The sequence below is a fragment of the Ochotona curzoniae genome, unplaced genomic scaffold, assembly GCF_017591425.1.
Source record: "Ochotona curzoniae isolate NIBS_2020 unplaced genomic scaffold, NIBS_Ocur_1.0 scaffold_2453, whole genome shotgun sequence".
NCBI classification, from domain to species: Eukaryota; Metazoa; Chordata; class Mammalia; order Lagomorpha; family Ochotonidae; genus Ochotona; species Ochotona curzoniae.
Window position 1 is genome coordinate 1,530,298 of NW_024467094.1, and position 25,027 is coordinate 1,555,324.

General features: G+C 46.1%; 1 protein-coding gene across 6 annotated transcripts in view; it reads right to left on the reverse strand.

The window, feature by feature from the left end:
- The window catches only part of NCOR1 (nuclear receptor corepressor 1), a 116,660-nt gene extending 97,037 nt beyond the window's left edge, over positions 1 to 19,623 (reverse strand). For 5 of the 6 annotated variants that reach the window (XM_041001593.1, XM_041001592.1, XM_041001594.1 and 2 more), the window contains exons 1-4: positions 19,413 to 19,623; positions 13,863 to 13,984; positions 9,305 to 9,497; positions 4,112 to 4,294 (exon numbers count right to left, since the gene is read on the reverse strand). In XM_041001593.1, coding sequence (XP_040857527.1) covers positions 4,112 to 4,294; positions 9,305 to 9,497; positions 13,863 to 13,984; positions 19,413 to 19,520 — 606 coding nt within the window. In that variant the 5' untranslated portion in view covers positions 19,521 to 19,623. The remainder of the gene's footprint in view (positions 1 to 4,111; positions 4,295 to 9,304; positions 9,498 to 13,862; positions 13,985 to 19,412) is intronic. The other variant, XM_041001595.1, reaches the window with a different exon arrangement.
- Between the last annotated feature and the right edge of the window lie 5,404 nt (positions 19,624 to 25,027).

Below are 25,027 nucleotides of genomic sequence, written 5' to 3' on the forward strand. Positions count from 1 at the left end.
ATTTGCAGGAAAGCAAGGGGACTGAGACATGGTGGTTTGGAGGGGAGAGACTGGAAGGTATCTATGGGTCGGACTGATTGACCAGCCCATGTGGGAGTACTTGTTTGTGCAGAGCACTGCGGACCGCGACATGCCACCCAATACAAAAGCTATGGTTGGAGGTCTATCTAGCAGAGCTAGATCCCAGTACCTAAGTGTCGGAACAGGGGACAGGTCACATGAGGCAAGGCCATGACACTAACCAACACGCAAGAGAACAAGGTCCTGGGCTAGATTTCGCAAAGGATAAGTAGACCCAACACTATGGAAATACAACTTCCACTGGTTAGCTCAAGAGTCAGGGTGATGATGGGCTCAACTAGGTGTGAACATGGAAATTGCCAACACTCACAGGTACTGGGGCAGAGAATAGGCTGTAGCACCCAACAACAACTGGAATGGATGAGGGCCAGTGAGGAAAGGTCACTGTTGCTGCTAGGACAGGAGGTGGACTAAGTAGGGCTGGCCCATAAACTACCATGTGTGTGAGATCTGGCACTGGGAAAAATCCTGATGGAGGAGCTTGGGTAACTACTGTAACCGGACACAGTCCCTGCAGGTGAATGCAAGAACCAAGAAGGGGAGTAGCCCAGACCAGGCCAAAATACGGTACCCACCAGCATACATTAGGCACCAGTCAGACGTAGACCAGGCTAAGTCAGTTCATATCACCCAGTGACGGATCCAAATACCAGAAGGGAGTGTGGGTCCGGCCAGGTCAGGGTACAATGCCAGCCATTCCACACGGGGCCCAGGACTGGGGCCTGGCAGGGCTGGGCTAGGCTATAGCCCCCACTAGCATGAGCTGGAATTGGGGGTGGGCCAGGCCCAGTCAAAATACAGCACCCACTGGAAAATGCTGCGTTGAGGCAGGCTGGGCCAAACTGGGCCACAGTACCCAACCAGCACATGTGAAACACGGGGGATGCTGAGAACCTACTTACTGAGGGAACGAAGGGGGCCACCATATTGGGTCACTATTCCCACTGGTGAACATGAGTGCCAAGATGGGGGCAGACCAGGCTATGCAGGCCCACAACATCTGATGGCCTACATGTGAGCTGGCTCAGGGAAAGGCCAAGCTAGGCTGATTGTACCTTCTGGTACATGCATAAGCCAGAGTGGGTGTGGGTGGGTTGGGCTTTGCTGCAGCATCAGCTGACAGATGCTGGCACAGAGGCAAACTCTGTCAGGTGCAGGCATGGCTAGACAGATGGTGGCACCCGCTGGCAACAGTGTAGACTGGATAGTGGGGCTGGTTGACAACTGGGCTTTAATGTCCACTGACATGTATGAGAGCCAAATGGGATATGAGATAGACAGAACCAGTCAGCCGTTCATACTAACAAGCATGAGAACCAGGGCAGGGAGCAGGCCAGGTAGGGTTATTGTGGGTTGCTCCGACTAGGCTGCAGCTCCCACTGGTTTACAAAAAGGCCCAGTATGTGGTGAGCAGGATAGGGCTGCACTGCAACACCCACTGGTTTGCATATAACACGAGGATGGAGACAGTACTGAGCCAGCAATGGCAAATATAAGTGTGTGTGTAGGCCAATTTGGGCGATGGACTGTGCCGGACCCTGTATTGGCAAACATACACAAGAAATCAGGTCTGGGATCACCTCAGATGAGGTTTCATTGGTGATTCTGTACCAACCAAACTGCTGGACTCAGAACCCCGACCATGGAGAAAATTGTAGGTTCCATGGTCTCACTGTGGAATGCATGTGTCACAGCTGGGCCTCCTTAGTGGCTCAGATGGAGCAGTGAACAGCATATCCAAATGCACATGAAAGATATGACAGTACATTGGAGGCTCTAGAGGACACCTAGTACCATGGCAGAGGATGGAGGACAGAAGACATTGATCAACTACTCCAACCAAGCGTTGGCACTGAAGATCTGGGCAGACACTAAGGTGGACTATAGCAGCCAGTGGATTATGGAGAGATGACATCGTGATTGGAGTGGGGGGATCGACAATAACTCAAGACTGTTGAACTATCAAAACCTCTTGTGAACATGGCATTCTAAGTTTCTATTCTTCTTCCTGTTGTTGATTTTGTATTTTGGCTTTTCATTTAATGCTATGTATGGTAATGGAGACTACCATACCCAGATGTGAAGACACAATGCAGTAGGCCTCTCTACTTCCAGGTCAAAGATGGACTCCCAATGAAACTGTTAACTAGAGGAGACTGTTGACAATAGGATGCTGGACTCTGTGTCACTGTCCATGCCCGCAATGATGGACATATGACGGTTTATGTAGGATAACATTATAGAATAATATAGGAGAACTCAGTGGCGGGGAGGGGATTTGTGGTGGGGGTAAGTCCAAGGCCTATGGAACTATATCATAAAATAATAAAAATGTTTTTAAAAAAGAAAAAAAAAAAAAAAAAAAAAAACTAGAAGTGGAGAAAGAAAACCCATATGAAATGCCAGCTTCTTGCTTTGGCCTGGCCCAGTGTTGGCTAACTCTGATTTCAAAATAAGTTATCTATTTTGGAAGGGAAAAAAAAACAACATGAGGAAAAAAAAACTATACTTTTTTAAAAAGGTCATATGTTGGGGTAGGTGATGTGGTAGAGCGTGGTAAGCTGCCACCTGAGCTGCCACATAATGTATCAGGGTTCCTGGGATCAAGCCCCATGTCCACCTTCAAACCACATTCCTGCTCGTGCACACTCTGAAGGGCAGCAGAGGATGGCACAAGTATGTGGGCACCTATCACCCACGGTGAAAGACCTCGATCACAGCCTTAGATCTTGGTTCAGCATGTCCTTTCCCCAGCTGTCGAGCCATTTAGAAATGAAGATTTTCCATTCTCTTTCTCAATCCCTGTCTTTCAAATAAACTTTAAAATTTTATTATATGAAGGGCAGATTTATAGAGAGAAAGAGAATCAGAGATATTCCATCTGCTGGTTCACTCCCCAGAAGGCAGCAAAGGCTGGAGCTGAGCCTATCTGAAGCCAGCAGCTTCTTCCAGGTCTCCCCTTCAGGTACAGGGATGTAAGAATTTAAGCCACTCACTGCTGTTTTTCCGGTGATAAGCAGGAAGCTGGACTGGGAAACAAATCATGTCCATATGGGATAGCTACGATTGCAGGCAATTAATCAGCCTGCTGTACCACCACACTGGCCCCTACTTTTCTTTTTGTTTTAAGATTTATTTGATCTTGGGCCTGGCGCCATGGCCTAGAGGCTAAAGTCCTCACCTCAAAAGCGCCAGGATCCCATATGGGCGCCGGTTCTAATCCCGGCAGCCCCACTTCCCATCCAGCTCCCTACTTGTGGCCTGGCAAAGCAGTTGAGGACGGCCCAAAGCTTTGGGACCCTGCACCTGCGTGAGAGACTTAGAAGTTCCTGGCTCCTAGCTTCAGATCGGCGCAGCACTGACCACTGCGCTCACAGAAGATCTTCCTCTGTCTCTCCTCCTCTCTGCATATCTGACTTTGCAATGAAAATAAATCTTAAAAAAAAAAAAAAAAAAAGAGTAGTGAGCTCAACTGCTACCTACAATGCTGGCATCCTGTAAGGGCATGGGTGTGACTCACGGTTATCTCACTTCTGGTCCAGCTCCCTATCAACGATCTGGGAAAAACAACGGAAGTGTAATGGGCCACTGCCACCTGGGTGGGCAATCTAGATGGACTTCTCAACTCCAGGCTGCAGCCTGCTCCAGCCCTGCCTGTTGTGGGCAGGAATGCATGAACCAGCACATGAAGGACCTCCATGTTTCCCTCTTGTGTAACTCTGCACTCCAAACAATCAGACAAATCTTTGAAAAACAATGAAAACAACTTGTGAACTAAAAACACCACCACTCCATGGAAAAGTAAGAAACTAAGGAAAAGACATCTGAACATCAAAAACGGAATGAACAAATTTCACTATGTAGGATCACATAATCAGACACCAGGGGAAACAAACGGATCAAACAGGAAACTGATAGCAAAAAATCAAGTCATAAAGTATATCAGGCATGTAGAGTTCCCAAATATGGAAAATTCCTTGTGGGGTCACACATCCTTAAGATGTTTAGAGTAGTAAATAGACACACTTACTTGCTTCTTCTTCAGTTTAAGGATCTGCTGTTCTACTTTTGCAATCTCTCTATCTACACGGTCCATGCTCTGTATTAACTCTTCCTTGGAAAGCTTTGACGGCGACGCATTTTGATCATCTCCGCAGGGCTGCCCAGAGATTGGGGAGGAGGGGGCATCGTGTTTGCCTCCAAACGCTGGATCCTTCAGAAGCAAACCAAGGACAATTAGTTATGAAACATTAACAGCCATGTTAGAGTCAAGACAGTCTTAAACTGTAAAAGCACAATTTAAAACACGATGGGTACCAGTGTTGGGGCGGCAAGGTTAATCCCCTGCCTGCAGTGCAGGCATTCCGTATGAACAGCACTCCAGGGCCATTCCAGCTCCGTGACAATGCTGGCAGGACAGAACAGCCTGAGTATCTGCCCTTCCCTGGAAATCGGGAAACCACCTGGAGTTCTAGGCCTGGGCTGCAGCACTGCCGGTCCGGCTGCTGCCAGCATTTGTGGAATAAAGCAGAGGAGGCAGCATCTCCCCCCTCTATGCCACTACTCTACCTTTCAAAAAAAATCATCAAAAAAAAAAAGTGGAGATACATCATTTCTCTAATGTTAATTTTTCGTAACAATTTTCATCTTCACACATAAGAAACACATTATTTCTCTAAGGTTAGTCTTTCAGTAACAATTTTTGCATTTATACATAAACACATATTCACAAACGCCATACTTATCAATACCACTTTTACCGTTTAAGTATATTCACTATCTGAAAATAGCGTAACAATACTAGCACTACTGGAAACTGCTGTAGTCATATCAAACTCTAAGTCATTTTCTCCGGAAGGTTTTCAGAAAGGTCTGAACAAAGCAGGCTGGGGATAATGTTACTCCAGGTAAAGCCTGTGCCCACCCAACATCTCGTGATACGGTGAAGCGTTTTTTGTTTTTGTTATTTTAAGATTTATTTTTATTTTTATAGGAAAGCCAGATATGCAGAGAGGAGGAATGACAGACAGAAATATCTTCCATCCGATGATTCACTCCCAAAGTGACCTCCACGGCCGGTGCTGTGCCAATCCGAAGCCAGGAGCCAGGAACTTCCTCCAGCTTCCAAGGCTTTGGCCCATCCTTGACTGCCTTCCCAGGCCACAAGCAGGTAGCTGGATGGGAAGCAGGTCTGCTGTGATTTGAACCATCGCCCATATGGGATCCCAGCAGTTCCAGGCAAAGACTTTAGCCACTAGGCCATGGCACCAGGCCTGGTGAAGAGTTCTTTAAGAAAACTTTTAGGCTTTCTAGAGGCCTGAACTGAGAAACAAGTCAAGAGAACTTGCATAACTGTTTGTTGCAAAGGTTTCAGAGCCTATCTTCACAAAAGACAACTCAGCCCACCTAAGTTACAGCACAAATCATCTCTTTACCAAAGCGAACACACAGGTATCCAATACTGGAATGCCTGGGTTTAAATATGGCTCTGCTGCCAACTGCAGCTTCCTGATGGAACACACCTTGGCAGGCAGTAGGTGATGGCTCAGGTGGTTGGTCCCTGTCACTTATGTGGCAAAACTCGACTGAGTTCCTGGCTCCCACTTCTGGACTGTTCCAATTCTTAGAAGAATGAGACAGTGAATCTGAGCTTTGTCACTACCTTTCCGCCTCTCAAATAAATAATAAAGTAAGTGGTTTGCATGTATGTCCAAGCCTACCTCAAACAAGCAGAGAACTGTCAGTAAATCAAAGCTCCACTACCCCGAATCTACCACCCCTTGGCACACATACACACACAGACATAACTTCCAGTCTGAGGCGAACACATAAGCAATATTATAATACAGGTGAATTTCAGGATAAATCACTAATTTCCTTGAGGCTATGACAAGCCTAGATGAGGATAACTGACAGTGTTATATAGAATCCTAAAGTGCATTATGTAAGACGTAGCACACAAGCAATACCTGAATAGTTGCTTCAAAAAACCTTGACACACATGACAGCTAAAACATGTACATTGCTGAGAAGCCTCATTCTGTGACAGTCTGTACTACAAACACATCAGAGTACTTCTGGGGAAAATAAAATGATCAGTATACCATAGCCTACTCAACTCTATTAAGAACGCAGCAAGGAAAGCAGTAATAATTTCTAATAGAGCTAATAATACAGGTAAAGCTCCAGAGTCATTTGCACTCAGTACTCTTTGGCAGGCTGAGACCCTGTAGTTCATCCGTCCATTATATACCCTTAACGTCAAAATACATGGTGTGTTTTCTCAAAAGAAAAAATTAGGGTAGAAATATAACCATCTTCATCAATCTTAACAAACAAGAAACACAAGAGAAAATGTTTTCACAACGTCTTTTCAACTCTCAAATCTTCACTAACGCTGTGAAAGTACAGCAGTTCTTGAACCCACTAAACCAGCTTTACACACACTAAGCGAAGATTAAAGGCAGTACATAAGAATATTATTACGGTCAAATATTGTAATGATTCTAATGGTTGTTTCTTCAATGATGAGAGGTTGCGCCTGAGAACTTTGAAACATTAATGTTCAGGGGAAAATCTTTTTGCACCATCATGATGACCATGTTTTAATTAGTATCATTCTCCTACCATAAGCCAAGAGTTTGTTACAGAAATGTATCATAGTAAAACACACATTTTCATTCAACAAACTTTTAGAATACTCCCCAGCTGAAGACATACGCCTTAAAAATATTACAAATCAGCATATTCCATAGAGTCCCTAATGATTAAATATTTAACAAAAAAAAAAAAATCAAATTGCTTGAACATCTATTTAAGACAAAACTAGAAATAGTGATCAAACAGCCATATAATTCTCCAATTACACAGTGAATGCATTCTTGTACTGGAACATCCAGACAGCGATTTTGAAGAAAAAACTCACTTCACATCTTATTGTAAAATAACAGCAAATTAAGACCACCTATTTTTTAAAAAGTTATCATAAGCAAATCCAGAATTGTCATGGACTAGGTCAACAGCAAAAATAAAAAATTTAAATCACAAATTGAATTAAAAAAAAATAATAAGATCTCCCACTTACTAAAGCAGGAAAACAATTCTGAAAGGTACATGATGAAACACAAATCATTTGCAAACTTTGAATTCCACAATTCAATACAAAGTAAACAGAAAAACAGTAACAAATGTGAAAAACAACACATAAACAGAAAGATGTTCAAATACCCAATAAGTGAAGCATTTCAATTTTACTTCAAAACTTTTTTAAAAATTGTTTTTTCTTTTAAGCAATAAGTACATGATGGTGTCAGCAGGAATACACAGGTGAACATTATAGGCAGGAACCCCAGTGCTCCACTCCTGACTCGGCTCCCTGCCTAATAAACTGGGAAAACAGCAGGAGACTGCTCACATACTTGGCCTCTGCCATCATGTGGGCAACTGGAACGAATTTCAAGGCTCCTGGCTTAAGTTCAGCCTAGAACACGCCAACAGACAGAACACCTCTACACCTCTTTCAAGTGAATAATTGTTTTTTTTAAATGGGAAGGAGGTGGATATAAGCCTCTCTGATTCTTTTTCCATAAAATATGATCTTCCCAATATCTAACTAAATGAATAAATACAGGGACCCAGCATGCTGGCTCAATGGCTAAATCCTCATCTTGCAAGTGCTGGGATCCCATTGGGTGTCAGTTCATGTGCCAATTGCCCATGCAGCTCCCATCTGTGGCCTGGGAAAGCAGCGGAGAATGGCCCAAAGCCCTGGGACCCTGTACTCATATGGGAACCCAAAAAAAGTTACTGGCTCCTGGGTTCAGACTGGCTCAGCTCCAGCTGTTGTGGCCATTTAAGGAGTGAGCAAGCACAGAAAGATACTTCTGTTTCTCCTTCCCTTATCAAAATTTGATCTTCCTTTCCAGTTTTTAAAAAAAAAAAAAAAAAAGGACCCAGTATGGCAGCCTAGTGGTTGAAGTATGTCCTCACCTCACAGCCACCAGGATCCTACATGGGCGCTGGTTCTAATCCCAGTGCCCCATTTCCCATTCAATTCCTTGCACGTGGCCTGGGAAAGCAGTGGAGGACAGCCCAAAGCCTTGGGACCCTGCACCCACACGGGAGACCCAGAGAGGCTCCTGGCTTCACAATAGCTCAACTCTGGCCATTGCAGCCACATGGGGAGTAAACCAGAGGACAGAAGATCCTCTTCTCTGTTTATCTTTCCAATAAAAACAAACAACAAAAAAAAGCTAAGTATTTTTCTGTTTAAAAAACGTGTAACTTACGAATTAACAATGCATTTACTTTTTAAGGAATTTACTTTCGGGGGCTGGTGTCATGGAGGAGGAAGTTCAGCTTCCACCATAGGCGCCCACATCCTATATGGGCATTGGTTTGAATCCCAGCTGCTGCACTTCAGACACAGCTCCCTGCTATCATGCCTGAAAAAGCAGCAGAGGATGGCTCAAGTGCTTGGGTCCCTAAGTCCACCTGCGAGACCCGGATGAAGCTCCCGGCTCAGGACTGAGCCAGCTCCGACCGCTGCAGCCATGTGGGAGGTCAATCAATGGATGAACGACCTGTGTCCCTCCTGCTCACTGAGGAAATCTGCCTTTTACATCAAACTAAATCTTCAAGAATAACAATTAAACTTTACCTAAAAACAAATGCTTTCCCCCTAGAATTCCAGGGCGTTTCAGAAACTCATTTCCAGTTTTATTAAATTTAAATTTTAAATCTTTGAATGCCTTTGCCCTTCTTTTCAGAACAGCAAGCCTGTGCAAAATGCTTGCGAATTATTAAATCATCCACTTTACAATACACCAAACTTTGTAAGTTTGAAGCGCTGAGTCTGCAGGGTTTTTTGGTTTGTTTTTGTCTTTTTTTTTTAATTTATTTATTTTTCAGCGGAAAGGCAGATATACAGAAAGCAAGAGATACACAAAGAAATAATCTCTGTCTCCTGGTTCACTCCCCAAGTGGCCCCAATGGCCAGAGCTGAGTCAAACTGAAACCAGGAGCCAGGAGCCTCTTCCAGGTTTCCCACAAGTGTGCAGGGTTGTAGGGTTTTTTTTGTTTTAAAGAAATTTTTATTTTCCAATCACAGAAACCTTCAGAGATTGGTGTAACTGGACTTTCTTTTATGTACTTCCTGCCCAAATATGGCTAAATAAATGCTATACCACCTACAGCACCACAGAGCAAAAGAACAAACGTTTACCTTCTTGGCATCTGCAGAGGACCTCAAGCCTTCCGGCAGAGTGTGCACTAAAGGCAGGACCGCAGCACTGACTCGCTGGAAATGGGAATCGGAAACCTGCTCCAGACGTGGGCGCTTGGACTCCAGTGGGTCATGATCCACTGGGGATGGGCCTGGATGAAACTGCTCATAGCCAGTTCTCCTTTCTTGAGGCCTAATGCATACAAAGAAAAGAAACACTTGAAAATGCTTCAGTGCCAGACTTGAACTTCCTGCTAGCCTCCCCGGTGAGACTCTGAAGTAAACACGTTATGCTTGCTTTCCAGGAACCTCTGTGCCCCCGCGTACACCCACTTCACAAAAAACTAACTGGAGAGCTATTTAACTGAGAAAGGTTCTTGCAGAGGTTGAATGTTTTTTTTTTTTAATCTAGAATTCAAAGACACAATTCCCACCTTCAAAAAATATTCATAAAATGATATTTTTAAACTTGGTACTGTTGAATTCAGAATAATGCAGACCAGAGAAATTACCATTTTTCACTCAATAATAAAAGCACTCGATTGCTAGTGTTTATCTTAAATGACTTGAATTCTGAGGTATCAGTAATAAGGTAGAAAGCCAACACTTTGCAACACACCATCCTAACTTTGCAAACATGCATGGTAGCGCTCCCAAAAGTGGATCCTGAAGGCCGTGACCTTTATCTCTTTGGATGATACACTGCATCATCTTGCTCACATGGATCATTTCAAAGGCAGTCCACAAAGTCCAAGGTCCACAAACTCAACAGCTTTACTCAGAAAGTACAGAAGGACAGCTCTTTACACCAATGCAGAAGTTTAGTGTGACTGCTAAGCTACAGCTTTGGAGGTCTGCCCTCCAAACCAGGGTGCCTGGCTCACGGTCCAGAGAACTGCTCCAACTCCAGCCTCCAGGTCACACTCTCTGAGAGGCAGCGGAGGATGGCTCAAGCCACGCCTAGACCTAGACTACGTTACATGCTCTTAGCGGGCATTTGGGGGAGTGAAGCAGAGCACATGCTGAGCCAGATGAGAATATTCATTCTCTTACAGCTTCTAAATCAAGTGAGTAATTTTTAAAAATACACAAAAAAAACTGCCAGGACCAGTTGAGTAGTCAGTTAAGCATCTGCCCACAGCACGGGCACCCCATATGGGTAGCAATTCCATTCCCAACTGCTCTACTTCCAATCCAGCTGCTTGCTAATGTGCCAAGAAAGCAGTGAAAGATGGCCCATGTTCGTGGGTCCCTGCACCAACATGGAAGACATGGAAGAAGTCCAATCCTCAGGCCTGGCATGATGGCCCAATGGTTAACTGCTTGCCTTGCATGAGCCCCTATGGGCGCTGGTTCACATCCCAGCTGCTCTGGAGAGCAAAGGAAGAAGGCTCAAACCTGGGGACCCCACACCCACGTGAGAGACCTGAAAGAGGAGCCTGCCTCCTGGCTTCGGATCGGCTCAGCTCTGGTCATTGCAGCCACGCGGGGAGTGAACCAGTCAACACAAGATCTTTCTCTCTGGTTCTTCTCTCCAGAAATCTGTCTTTCCAATAAAAATAACTGAATCGGAAGGATAGGAAGGATAGGAAGGATAGGAAGGATAGGAAGGATAGGAAGGATAGGAAGGATAGGAAGGATAGGAAGGATAGGAAGGATAGGAAGGAAGGAAGGAAGGAAGGAAGGAAGGAAGGAAGGAAGGAAGGAAGAACAGCTCAAGCCTCCTGGCTCCAGACCAGCCTAGCTCCAGTCTTTGGAGCCATTTGGGGAGTGAACAGGTGACAGAAGATCTGTCTGTCTCTTCTCAACTGCCAACACTGGCAACTGAAGAAAAGTCTGAAACACTTTGGTAGAAATGTAGACTGGTATAGCCATAATGGAAAAACATACAGGTTTTTAAAGAGATTAAAAATAGAATTACCACATGACCAACAATCCCTCTTCTGGGCCCACACCCAAAGGAAATGAAATCAATACCCCCTAAAGGCATCCACAGCCCATGTTCATTGCACCATTATTCACAAAAGCCAAGATGAGGAAATAGCCTCAATTTCTGTTGACAAAGGGTTATAGGAACCGTGAATGATTACACATATATTACTTAGCTGTAAAACAAAACAAATGCAATCCTACCATCTGCCACAAAGCGATGGAGCCTGGAGGACATCATGCTAAACGAAATACATGAGACATGAAAATATTGCAGGATCTCACTGAGATCTTGACATATAACGAGAGGGCTGGTTTTGTGAAACAGTATAGTAAACCACCACTTCCCCATATAGAGCTCCAGTTCAAATTCCAATTCAGCTTCCAGCTAAGGTGTCTGAGAAGGCAGAAGACACCTCAACGGTCCAGGCCCAAGTCATCTATGTGAGAGACAAAGATGGATTTTATGGGGCTTGGGGTCAGCCTGGCCCAGATCTGGCTATTGTAGCTATTTGGAAAATGAGCTAGAGGATGAAAGATGGTTCTCTGTCCCTCCTTTTCACTCTGTGGCTTTTTCAAATAAATAAATACGAGGGGAGAGAGAGAGAGAGAAGAAAAGATGCAAATATACAAAAACACTTGCTACCAAGGGCAGAGGAGAGGGGTGGAGGTAAGGTGTGGAACGCAAGTAGGAAAGGAGACACAGATCAAAAGATGTACAATTAATAAACCTAGTAGCATCCAACGGAGAGTCAAAATGGATGTGAGCCAGTTAGGCTAGACAATAGTAGCCACCACTGAGTGCTAAGACTGGGGGGCCCAAGGGCCGGGCGCAGTGGCCTAGTGGCTAAAGTCCTCGCCTTGAACGCACCGGGATCCCATATGGGCATTGGTTCTAATCCCGGCTGCTTCACTTCCCATCCAGCTCCCTGCTTGTGGCCTAGGAAAGCAGTTGAGGACGGCCCAAAGCCTTAGGACCCTGCATCTGTGTGGGAGACCTGGAAGAAGCTTCTGGCTCCTGGTTTTGGATCGGCGCATTACCGGCCGTTGTGGGCACTTGGGGAGTAAATCATCGGATGGAAGATCTTCCTCTCTGTCTCTCCTCCTCTCTGTACATCTGACTTTGCAATAAAAAATAAATCTTTAAAAAAAAAAGCCTGGGGGCCAACCATGTTAGGCTTTTTTTAAAAAAAAGCCTGGGGGCCATACATGAGCTGTGGAGCTGGGAGCAGGACTGGTAGGAAAGCTTCCTTGTTAGGCTGCAGTTCACGCTGGTGAGCACAAGGGCTGGGGCTGGAAGCTGGGCTGCCGCACCCATGCGTGTAGATGTGAGCCAGGTCTAGGGTTGGGCCGGACTGAGCAAGTTCACAGTATACACTGACACAAGCCAAGAGCCAGAACAAGGCACAAAGCAGGGAGAGTTGGACCGCAACACCTGTCAGTTCACAAGGGGACTGGGGATTAGCCAGGCTGAGCTAGGCTGCTGCGCCCACCAGCAAGAGCTGGTATATGGGGTAAGATGGCTAAGCAATGTGGCAGCACGTGCCAGAGAATTTCAAGACAAGGGGTGGGTCAGCTCAGACTGGATCACAGCACCTACTTGCAAGACCCCAGGCTGAGAACAGGCCTGGCAGCGCAACTTTGGAACTCTCTTGATGGGCCGCTGCTTCCACTGGTGAGTGTGAGAGCTGAGACCGGGGGCAGGCCTGTCTGAGTGCAGGCCATAGGCATGTAACCGTAACAGACTAGCTGGCAAGTGTCAGGACTGGGTAGTAAGCTGGACTGCAGAACGCCCTGGCATATGCAAGATCCAGAGCTGGGAGAACCCTGGTAGGGGAACTGTGGGCAATCCCCTGCTGTGCTGCAGCTCCCACTAGTGGGCATGAGCGCCAGGGTTGGGGTGAAGCCAAGCTGGTCTATGACACCACTCATCAGCACACAGTGGGCCAGATCCCGAGGGTCAGGCAGAGCCAAGCTGCAGCACCCATGGGTGTGTACGAGAGCCAGATGAGGTAAAGGACAGATGGGGCTAAGGTTGCAGTACGTGCTGCAGTACACACAAAAACTGGGGCCGGGATGGGCCTGGTGGGAGTAATTAGGGGGTCACCCTGCTAGGTCACAGCACCCAATGTTGTGCATGAAGTTGGGATTTGTGGTAGGCAGGGTCTAAATTTATGATTTACATCTCTGGCTGCAAAGGAGAACACATGAGAAACTTTGGTCATTAAACCAATGCCTCGGCCTAATGCAAGAGACTGCTTCAGCCGTTCTGTGACGGGACTTCAGTATCTCCAGTACTCTGCACCGCAGCCCAAGCTGAGACAAGAACACCAATAGTTTACAAAGCTTGAACAAGGCCACAGAGCTGACGAGGATTCAATTCTGTGTCAGCCAATTTCGCACTATTTAGCATTAAATATGAAAAGATGCTTTAAGATCTCATTGACGATTGTTAAGTACTCTGAAAGATCAACCAAATAAAACAGGTCCACATACACAGAAGTTGTAACAGCCGGTCATAACTTTGTTAATAAAACAGTATGATCAAGAAATGGACACCATGCTGAAGTACATAGTTCACAGTTGCAATGCTGATGCATTCTTCTATTTTAAGAAGAAACCTCGTTACCTGTCAGAACCTGGGTGAAACTCCGACAGCAATGAAGGCCGCCTGCGGAGCTGCTGCTGCAGGAGCTGTGAGGCCTGGCTGACTTCCAGATGGGACGGCCGGTAGTCGGGGACGGCGAACTCCTGGCAACCAATCACCACAAGGTCATTACTAACCAAACAGCCACCAGCGACAGGAATTCAAAGCAAACAAAAGGCAGGGTAGCCACTAAGCGTAGGAAGGAAAATATTTCAAACCTTCCCTGATTAAAAACATGAACATTTTAACACTACAGCATTTCAAGTCACTCAAAATTACATTTCAAGTTCAATCTATATTTTACTTTCTTCTCAAATGTTATATTGACTACCTGCATGTTTTACATAAGCAAAATCTCAATCTCAGGGGTCCATCAGGAGACCCTAATGAACGTGCCCATGTCGATGATTAGGCTTTTTAAAAGGATCAGAGAAGCCATTTAGTGAAGTTCATATTTATAAATGAAGAAACTGGAAGCAGCCTGTCAGTGAAGAGAAACTTTTGGCAAAAGCTTATTTTAAAAACAAATCTAAAGTTATCACAGAATTAGTAAATGAGTCAGAAATAAGAACCCCAGGTATAAACCCAAAAGTAGTAAAACATGTAACCACAGACAGAACACTTGTCCAGGTTTTCAGAGAACTGTTCCACAGCAGCTGACCAACAGCCTTCAATTCAGGAATAAACACAATGTGGCTGATTATACTGCGGAGTATTATTCAGTCATTAAAATGAATAAAGTTACGGTACATGAGAGAGCATAGAGGAACCCAGAAAACACTATGTCATTAAAAAGCCAGACACTTTTCTAGATCACACAGTATTATTCCACTTATCTGGCCTGTCTAGAACAGGTAACTCCATAAGGACAGCAAATAGACTGGCAGCTGCCAGGATGAAAAGACCCGGAGTTAACCTGCTAGCAGGTATGCACTTTTGACTCCAAGGATGGATGTGTTCCGGAATTAATGGTGATGGTTGCGTAATCCAATGCACATAAAAAAAGCATTATATTATAAACCATAAAGTGGTAAACATTCTGCATGTGATCAACCAGAAAATTTTAAAATCATGAGATAAAATTCAAATGTTCAGCTAAATCTAAGGAAAAAAGTTGAACACCTAATTTAAAAAAAAAACAAAAAAACAACAACAAAAAACCTTCACTCATCCTATCAAACACTGGACAATAAGCAGCACGGAATTCTCTCCAGGAGAAACGTGACGAATGACGTAGGCCTGCTTCCCACAGCCCAGGCTGCCCGCCCGGAGGCCACCTGAAATTTGCAGCCGGGATCGGTTATTAAAGAAGAACCCTGAGAGGGCAGAGTCAGAGCAAAAAAGATCTGCTGGAATAGGCTCTCGGGTTCCCTTCATTCTTTGCCTGAATTCTTGCCCACGAACATGAATTGTTTATCGCCAGCACGATCATTCCATCGGCTAATCTTCCACTTGCAAGTTGGACCATATGGGTCCAACTCCCACCCAAATCCCTGTTTCCGGCCTGAGAAAGCAACAAAGGATCGCCCAGATTCCTGGGACCCTGTACTGGCATGGAAGACCTGGAGGCAGCTCCTGGCTCCCAGCTAGGGATCAGCTCAGCTCCAGCCACTGTGACCATTTGGGGAGTGAACTAACAAATGGATGAGCTTTCTGTCTCACCTTCTCTCTGAAGATACGTCTTTCCGATACAAATCAACAAATCTTTAAAAAATTTAAAAAAAAAAAATTTCTAGAGCTTACTCAAATTTCCTCCAGTAAGAGTGGAGACAGGTCACTGAACGTAAGGACACTGGGTAAATACCCAAGAAATAGAGCTAAGCCTAGAATCAAGACTACTTTAGACTCACATTAAGAATTTAACAACCAATTCCCAGTTGTAGGCAACTGCCTAGGTTGTCTTGACTCAAGGCAAGTGTTAACAATGCTGGGAGCAAAGCCACCAATAACTGGCAGGCCTTTCTGGGCCTGGTTAATGACAAATCTGTGTTAACATACCAGTGTGCCAGCAACCACCTTTTTTCTTAAGATCTGGGGGAAAGGGCCCAATGCAGTAGCCTAGTGACTAAAGTCCTCGCACCAGGGTCCCATGTGGGAGCTGGTTCTAATCCCAGCAGCCCTGTTTTCCATCCAGCTTTTTTTTTTTTTAAAGATTTATTCTGTTTCATTACAAAGTCAGATTTACAGAGAGGAGGAAAGACAGATAGGAAGATCTTTCCTACAATGATCCACTCCCCAAGCAACCACAACGGCTGGTGCTGCGCCGATCTGAAGCCGGGATCAGGAACTTCCCCCTCCAGGTGTCTCCCAGGCAGGTGCAGGGTCCCAAGGCTTTGGGCCATCCTTGACTGCTTTCCCAGGCCACAGGCAGGGAGACTCAGAAGAAGCTCCTGGCTCGTGGCTTCGACCTGGCCAATCCCCAGCCACTGTGGCCATTTGGGAAATGAGACACCTTTTTTTTTTTTAATAAAACAAAGAAAATGGAATGGGATGGGAAGTGGAACTGCCAGGATTAGAACCGGTGCCCACATGGGATCCCAGCACATTCAAGGTGAGGACTTTAGCCACTAGGCCACTAGGCCACGCGCTGGGCACCCCAGTTTTCTGCCTGTGGCCTGGGAAACTAGTCAAGGACAGTGCAAAGCTTTGGGACCCTGCATCCACGTGGGAGACTCCAGAAGGCTCTAGGCTCCTGGCTTTGGATCGGCGTAGCTCCAGCCATTGTGGCCACTTGGGGAATGACTCAGCAGATGGAAGATCTTCCTCTTGCTTCTGCTCCTGTCTGTATATCTGACTTTCCAATAATAAATAAATACAACTTTCAAAAAAAAACCTGGGGAAGGGCCCAGCACAATAGCCTAGTAGCTAAAGTCCTCACCTTGAACGCACCAGTATCTGATATGGGCGCCGGTTCTAATTCCAGCAGCCCCACTTCCCATCCAGCTCCCTGCTTGTGGCCTGGGAAAGCAATCAAGGACGGCCCAAAGCCTTGGGACCCTGCATCTGCGTGGCAGACCCAGAAAAAGCTCCTGGCTCTGGATTGGCACAGTTCCAGATGTTGCAGCCGGTTGGGGAGTGAATCATCGGACAGAAGATCTTCCTCTCTGTCTCTCCTCCTCTCTGAATATCTAACTTTCCATTAAAATCAATCAATCAATCAATAACAAGAGAGAAAAAAAAGAAAACTAAAGAAAAGAATAGACAGATGAATGGACCTAGAGGAAGGGGCAGAGTGCCCGCCCTGCCAAGGTGGACACACACCAGCCAGGGCTATCACATGCCATCGCCTCTGCCACAAGTGCACTGGTACAGGTGGGGGGTGCTTGGGGGTGTACACTGCCGGGGCTTGGGGACTGGGAACAGGTCCAAAGGCAAGCCACTGAAGGCTTGTTGACACATACAAAATGATTTCAAGAGGCTTCCACCGACTGTGCACTGCAAGGAGCAGAAAAACGTGAGCCCCTCCCTTCACTGCCCTGCTCAGTGGGGAGGGGCAGGGTCTTTTCCTTAACCCACCTTCTCCCAGTCCCTTCCCATTCCACCCAGAGACCTGCATAGATCACCTCACTTAGTAATGAACATTTAAAAATAAATAAATTTAACTTAAAAATCTGTAAACAAGGGCCGGGCAGTGTGGCCTAGTGGCTAAAGTCTTCACCTTGAACGCCCCGGGATCCCATATGGGCGCCAGTTCTAATCCCGGCAGCTCCACTTCCCATCCAGCTCCCTGCTTGTGGCCTGGGAAAGCAATCAAGGACGGCCCAGAGCTTTGGGACCCTGCACCTGTGTGGGAGACCCAGAAGAAAGTTCCTGGTTCCCGGCTTCAGATCGGCACAGCACCGGCCGTTGCACTTACTTGGGGAGTAATCATCGGACGGAAGATCTTCCTCTCTGTCTCTCCTCCTCTCTGTATATCTGACTTTGTAATAAAAATAAATCTTAAAAAAACAAAAACTATAAACAAGCTGCAAGGAGCTGAGTGCTACGGCAGAGATGGGTGAGCCGTAGCCACATCCCCAATCCTGGCTGTTCCACTCTGATTCAGCTCCCTGCTACTGTATGTGAGAAGACACCAAGCTAGCCAGGTACTTGGGTCACTCCCACGTGGCAGACACATCTTCCAGTATGCAGTTCCTGGCTCCCGTCTGGCGGACCCCAACTATTGGAGGCCATTGGAGAAGGGAAGCCAGGGATGGAAGATAATTAGCTCTCCCTCTCCTTCCGTCCATCCCCCGTACCCCTGCACCCCTCACCTTGCCACTCACATGAAATTGATTCTAGGACTAGAGAAAGAATAACTCTTAAAGAAAACTGACTTTATAATTTAAATCTTTCTTCCAAAGAAAGTTCTAGACTTAGAAGCTTCTTTTAACACCTAAGAAAGGAAAAAATATGTAGTCTTTTCACACAGCAGGCTCGAGAGGCCTCTGTAATCTCAGCATCCAATATCCAAGTGCAAGTTTGAATCCTCCGCTTCCAATCCAGCTTCCTGCTTATGTGCCTGGGAAGGAAGTGGGAAAGGGCCCACGTCTCTAGGTACCTATCACACAGGCGAAGACCTGACGGGAGACACTGCCCTGGCTGCAGCCTGGTCCAGACCTAGCTGTTGAATCTATCTGGGGGAAGTGAGCTTGAGTCGGAAGGGTTCTCTCCTCTCAATCTACCATTCAAATAAACCCTTTTAAAAAACTGCAGCTAGAGGAAACATTTTCTAAGCTAACATCAATTATAACAGCCAAAGGCTGAAACTCAACCCTCAACTCAACATCATACAAAGAATCTAAAACAAACTGTAGACCTGAGTGTAAATATGAAATTATAAAACTTCAAGAAAACATAGAAGATCTTAGTAAATCCTGAGTTTGGCAGAACTTCTTACATAAAACAAAGCACAAAAAGACAAAAATAGTTGGATTTGATAACGTTAATATAAATATAACCTTCAATGGTTACACTGATTCCCTACACGGAACACAGAACGCCCACGCACTCAGTAACCATGACCACACTTTCAAAGATTTTGCCAATAAATACGCTTTCTTATACTCCAGGATAACTATTTCACATTTTCCTTTCTTCTTTTTCTACAAATCTCATACCAGCAGTGTCCACTTTAAACTGATCATTCCACTTTATATTTTACCCAAAATGAAAAAAAAAAAAAACCATACAAACTCTCTTTCGCCTTCCTATCAAGAGATTTTTCAAGAAGGGAGAAGCCTTTACCCTGGCCACCACTCAAGGGAGGCAGTTAGCTGATCCACTGAAAATTCAACCTGAATTTGGAAAACAGAGAAACCCTGATAGTCACTGAATCAGCAGCAGCTACAATCAATGCAGAGACATAGCAACCTCTGAAAACTGGCAGAAGGTGATATTTTCACAGAAAATTCCTAACTTCTGGACCCCTATCTTTCAGAATTATTTTATTGTCACATAAAAAAAGTATGTTTTGTCTGGTCAGTAAGTACATTATACAGGAAAAGCAAAGCAAAGCGCATGCATGCATCATACAGAGCACCTGTTCCTTACCTGCTGGTGGCGGGTGCTGGGAAAGGTGTACTGGACAGAGTGGGGAGGATAGCGACTTTGTTCTGTGCTGAATGCTCCTTGGTTGGGAGGATAACCTGAACTTGACATTATCAGTAAAGACGTCCTCACTGGGCTGTGAGATCAAGTCCAACAAACAACCATGTTTCTAGGAAACAACCTGCAGAAAATAGGAAAATACACTGATAAGAATTAAAATGCCAAGTGCACTTCCAATACATGTAACTACCGCTATCCCATCTAAATAAAGCCAGAACTATCTGTAAAAGCTTGCTTTCGTGTTTTTAACATAAATTACTAAAATTTGAAAAACATTTAATGGCTCTTTTGCTTTACACTTAAAATGACAAATATAATTAGCAATACAGAGTGAAAATACATATTACACCACACTAGTTTCAGTTGCTAAGCATCAGCTGTGACCTGAAGATACTACACGGAAATGTCCAGAAATAAATAACCTTTAAATTTTAGATTGTGGGACAAGCTTGCATGGCCCAGGTTCACCTTCGAGACTGGTCCTCCTTAGTGGAAAAGATGGAGCAGCAGATGGCAGGCCCTGATGCACATGGAGGATGGGGCAGCCCACTGGGGCCTGCAGAGGACATCTGATACCATAGACAAGTATCCCAGCCAAATGACAGCAAAAATCTTGTTGAATGAAGGCTATAAGATCAACTGTGTCAGCCGACGGACACTGGAGAGGTTTCCTCCTTCTTGGATCAGAGAGACTAAGAGCATTTCAGAATTACCAAAATCACCTGGCAGGGCTAGATACTAGTACCCACCAGTGAGAGTCAGAACAGCAGATAGGTAATGATAGGTTGCGCCATGACACTAACCAGCACACAAGAGAACCAGATCCAGGGGCAAATTCTGCAGCGGATATGTGGGCTCCTTGTGAAACTCCAATTTCTGCTGGGGAAAGCCGAGTTAGGCATGACCAAGGAACCCTCTGCCATTCATAGGTACTAGGCTGGGAACAGGCCAGGAAGGTCCAGGCTGCAGCACCCAAGAAATGAATGTGGGGCAAGCCAAATCGCAACATTCACCAGCTCATATAAAGCCCAGGAAGGAATGGGGAGACAGCCAGGCAAGGACCTCATACTTGCCAGCACATGTTAGAACTGGGTCTGGGAGTGGACCTGGTAGAGGAACTTGGAAAACTCCCCTGGTGAGCCGTAGCTCCCACTGGTGAGCACATGATTCAAGCCTGGGTGCTGATCAGGCTGGGCAAGGTAGTTTCACTCACTGGCAAGTGTGAGGGTTGGCTCTGGAAAGGGAAGATCAGGCAGGGCCACACCAACCTTAACTGTCTGGCATGTGCAAGAGCCAAGCTGGAGTGCAGGTCATGCTGGGCTACGCTATCACAACTACCAGTTTGCGTGAGTCAGGGATGGGAGCAGTCTGGGCAACACTAAACTGGCAGCACCCACCATTGAGAGTTGAAACGGGTAGGGGTGTAGGGGACGGAGGGATGGGCTGGATCAGGTCAGGCTGCAGCAAAAGGTCAAGACAAGGGATAGACAATGCTGAGCTGTATCAGATCGGCTACTGACAGGTGAAAGATCTGTGGCTGGGAATAGCCTTGGTTGGGCAGCTAAGGGGTTGCCCCAGCTGGGTTATGGTTCCCAATGGTGAGCACAAGAGCTGGAATGGGGGCGGTGTTGTGGGCTGGACATGATTGCAGTGTCCCTCAACATGGGTGCAGACTGGGTCTGGAGTACACAGACTGGGCTAAACTCCAGCACCCATTGGTGCTCATGAGAACCAGGGTAGGTATGAAGGACAAGCTGGGCTAGGTCTTGGCACCCGTTGAATCACATGAGAGCTGTATCTGGGTGTGGACCAGGTGTGACTGGGCTATAATACCCAACAGTAAGAACTGAAACAGGTGTGGGGCGGTTGGGCAAGGCCACTGTTCCTGCCAGGACAGGAAGTGGACTAAGTCAGGCTGGATCAAAGACCCACCAATGTGTATAAGATCTGCCACTGGGAGGAGGCCTGACACAGGAGCTTGGGGGAATTCGTTTATAAGGATGCAGTCCATGCAGGTGAGCACAAGAAACAAGGCTGGAAGCAGCCAAGAGCCCCCAGCATATGTGTGGGTCAGGTCTGGGGGCAAGCCAGGCTGGGAGAATTCGTAACACTCACTGTCAGATCTGAGAACCAGGATGAGGTGCAGAATAAGCCAGGTCAAGTCGCAACACCAGCCAGTCCACATTCGGGACGGGACTGGGGCCTGGCTGGGCCAGGCTGGGTGGTGGCACCCACCAACATCTGGAACTAGAGGCAGGCTGGGCTAGGATAGGCTACAACACCTGCCAGCTAATGCTAAGGTGTGGTGGGCCAATGCCAGGCTGGGCTGTAGCACCCACCAGCACATGTGAGACGGGAGCAGGGCAACAGCAGTAGGGAGCTGTGGGGACTCTCCTGCTGGACCATGGTCCATTACTCCCACTGATGAGCCTGAGTACTGGAACCAGCGTGGACCAGGCCGGGCAGGACAGTAACACCTGTTGGCCTGCACATAAGCTGGGATGGGGGACAGCCAGGCTGGCCCAACCAACTGCTTCCATTGGGCAGGTATGAGCCAGAGTAAATGCAGGCTAGCTGGGCTTTGCCCCGACATCACCTGGCAAGTGCTGGGACTGGGAGCAAGTCCTGTGAGGCTGATTGCAAAACCACGTGCAGAGTACAAGATATGGGTCCAGGAGTGGGTGAAGTAGGACACCCTGTGATGAGCTGCAACTCCCACTGGTGAGCATGAGAATCAGGACTGGGGGCAGGTCTGGTCAGACAGGCATAGTATCCACCGGCATGAGTGTGGGCTAGATAGTGGGTTCAACTGTGTTGAGCTAGGTTTTAACACCCACTGATGTATACAAGAACTAAATGGGATATGGGACAGACTGGCCCAGTCTGTTGCACATATTGGCAAGAACAGGAACAAGGGTTAGAAGCAGGCCTGGTGGGAGTTATTGGGAGTCATCCCAACTAGGCTGTGGTTTGTGCTGGTGAACATGAGGGCCAAGTGTGCGGGGGACAGGGTTGGACTGGACCATACCATCCAACGGTTTACATAAGAGATGGCGTTGGAGACAAAACTTACCCAGCAATTGCAACTACCCATCTATGTGTAGGCTGACATGGGTGACGGACTGAGCCAGACTCACAGTGGCAAGCACTGGAATTGCCTCAGATATACTGGGATTGCCTCAGATGAGTTTTGTGTGGGGATGCACCCAACTGAATTGCTGGACTCAGAAATCCAACCGTGGGGAAAACTGTAGGATCTGCAGTATGACTGTGGAGTGCATGTGTCATAACTGAACCTCCTTAGTGACTGACGGAGCAGTGAACGGCATACCCAATATACATGGAGGATATGGCAGTTCAGTGGGGTCTGCAAAGGACATCTGGTACCAAAGCAAAGGAAGGCGAGCAGAACAAATTGCTCAACTGCCCCAGCCAAGTGTTGACAGTAAAGATCAGAGTGAATGGAGACTCTGGGGTGGACTGTGTCAGCCGATGAACCGTGGAAGGTTTTCCTCATCCTTGGGTGGCAAGATCAACAGCATTTCAGAACTACCCAAAGCTCTCAAGTGGAATCCTCATAGCAGGATCCCCACATCAGGGACCCCGGTACAGAATTGGGTAGCTGTTCCCCATCCCAGGAACTAGGGCAGCAGGGAGACTGGGTGTGGCTTCTCTCCTAATTTTCCCCCTTTCCCCACCTAAAAGAGGAAGAGCAGCAAGACTTAGAAACAATGGTCTCACCCACCCTCCTCTATTCCTCCAACCTTCCCACCCTGGTCAACTACATAAACATCATTAAAACTAAAAAAAAATTAAAAATTAAAAATAAATAGGGCCCAGCATGGCAGCCTAGTGGCTACAAGTCTTCGCCTTGCATCCACCAGAATCCAATACAGGTGCCAGTTGGTATCCTGGCTGTTCCACTTCCCTTCCAACTCCCTGCTTGTGACCTAAGAAAGCAGTTGAGGACAGTGCAAAGCCTTGGGACCCTGCACTCACGTGGGAGACCTGGAAGAAGTTCCTGGCTCCTATATGTTGGCAGTGAAAAACTGGGGAAATGGAGACTCTAAGGTGGACTGTGTCAGTCAGTGGATTCTGCAGCAACTTCATTGTGCTTGCAATGGCAAGATTGGCAGCAATTCATAACTTCTGAACTATCAAAACCACTTGATCAAGACCCTCGGAGCGTGCCCCACGTCAGGGACCTGGGATGGGTGGGAGACTGGGTGGGGCCCCTTTACACCAGATGCAGGAAGAAAACAATGTGGAAATAATAGTCTTACCCACTTTCCTGTAGCTTTTGAACCTTTTTTGCCCTAATTATGTAAAGATTGTCAAAAATAAAGAAAAAAAAAAGTTCGTGGCTCCTGACTTCAGATTAGCTCAGCTCCAATCACTACAGCCACTTGAAGAGCGAACCACGGAGAGGGGATCCTCCTCTCTGTCTCTCCTCCTCTCTGTATATCTGCCTTTCCAATAAAAATAAATCTTTCAGAAGAATTTAAATTATACAGATGAATGTTGTGATGTGGCAGGTTACATGGCCGTTTGCAAAGCCCACATCCCAAATCAGAGTACAAGTTAGAGTCCTGGCTGCTCCACTTCGATTGAGGACCAGGATGAAGTTTCTACCTGTTGGCTTTGGCCTAGTCCAGAACTGGCTATTATGACTATTATGGTTATGTGGGATACACACACACACACACACACACACACACACACACACACACGCATGCATATACTCCATCACACTTCCCTCTTTAACTATCACTCTCCCTTTCAATCACTCTCCCTTTCAATATTTTTTTAACTTTTAAACTGTATCATTTTGCATGCATAATGAGATCTCACACTATCCTGTGCGATAAATCACCCCTTTGTCCAACAAACCCATGCTATGTATACCATTTACCCATAAACACCCATAAAGTGTTCCCTTTAAGGGTAAAAGTGAAAAATGACCACTGGATAGAAGAAAAAAGTTACACAAAGTTACTCAAATCTATGGTCAAAATGAATCTTCTATGCACGAAATTGGAAATAAGGAAAGAAATCAATGCTGGTTTTGCTGTTGAACCTCAAGCCACAAAAGTTACAGAGAGCCAAAGTATATAATAAATACTCCTTTATCTCATTTCATTTCCTTATATCACCTCAAAGCAGTAAGAAAGATGTTCCGAGATCATACCCACATAGCTTCTACTACAGTATGTTATTGGAACTGTTCTATTTTATTATTACTGATTGGTATTAATCTTTTACTGTGTGCCCAACTTAAAAGGCAAAATTTATAGTAGGTATGCACGACAGGAAAAAACATGGTGCACAGAGCTCAGCACCACCCATGGTTTCCAATCCCCAGGGGGAAGAGGGGACACTGAAACCTTGCCATGGGACCTGACACAGAGCAAGAGCTCAGGAACTGTCTTTCTAAAAGTATCTGAGAAATAAGTACACTATAAGAAGAAATGCACATCATTCTGAATTTGGGGGTTGTGAAAAAGCCAACTGTGAAAATAGACACAAGACAACTGAACAGTACCCTCTAACCATTGTAA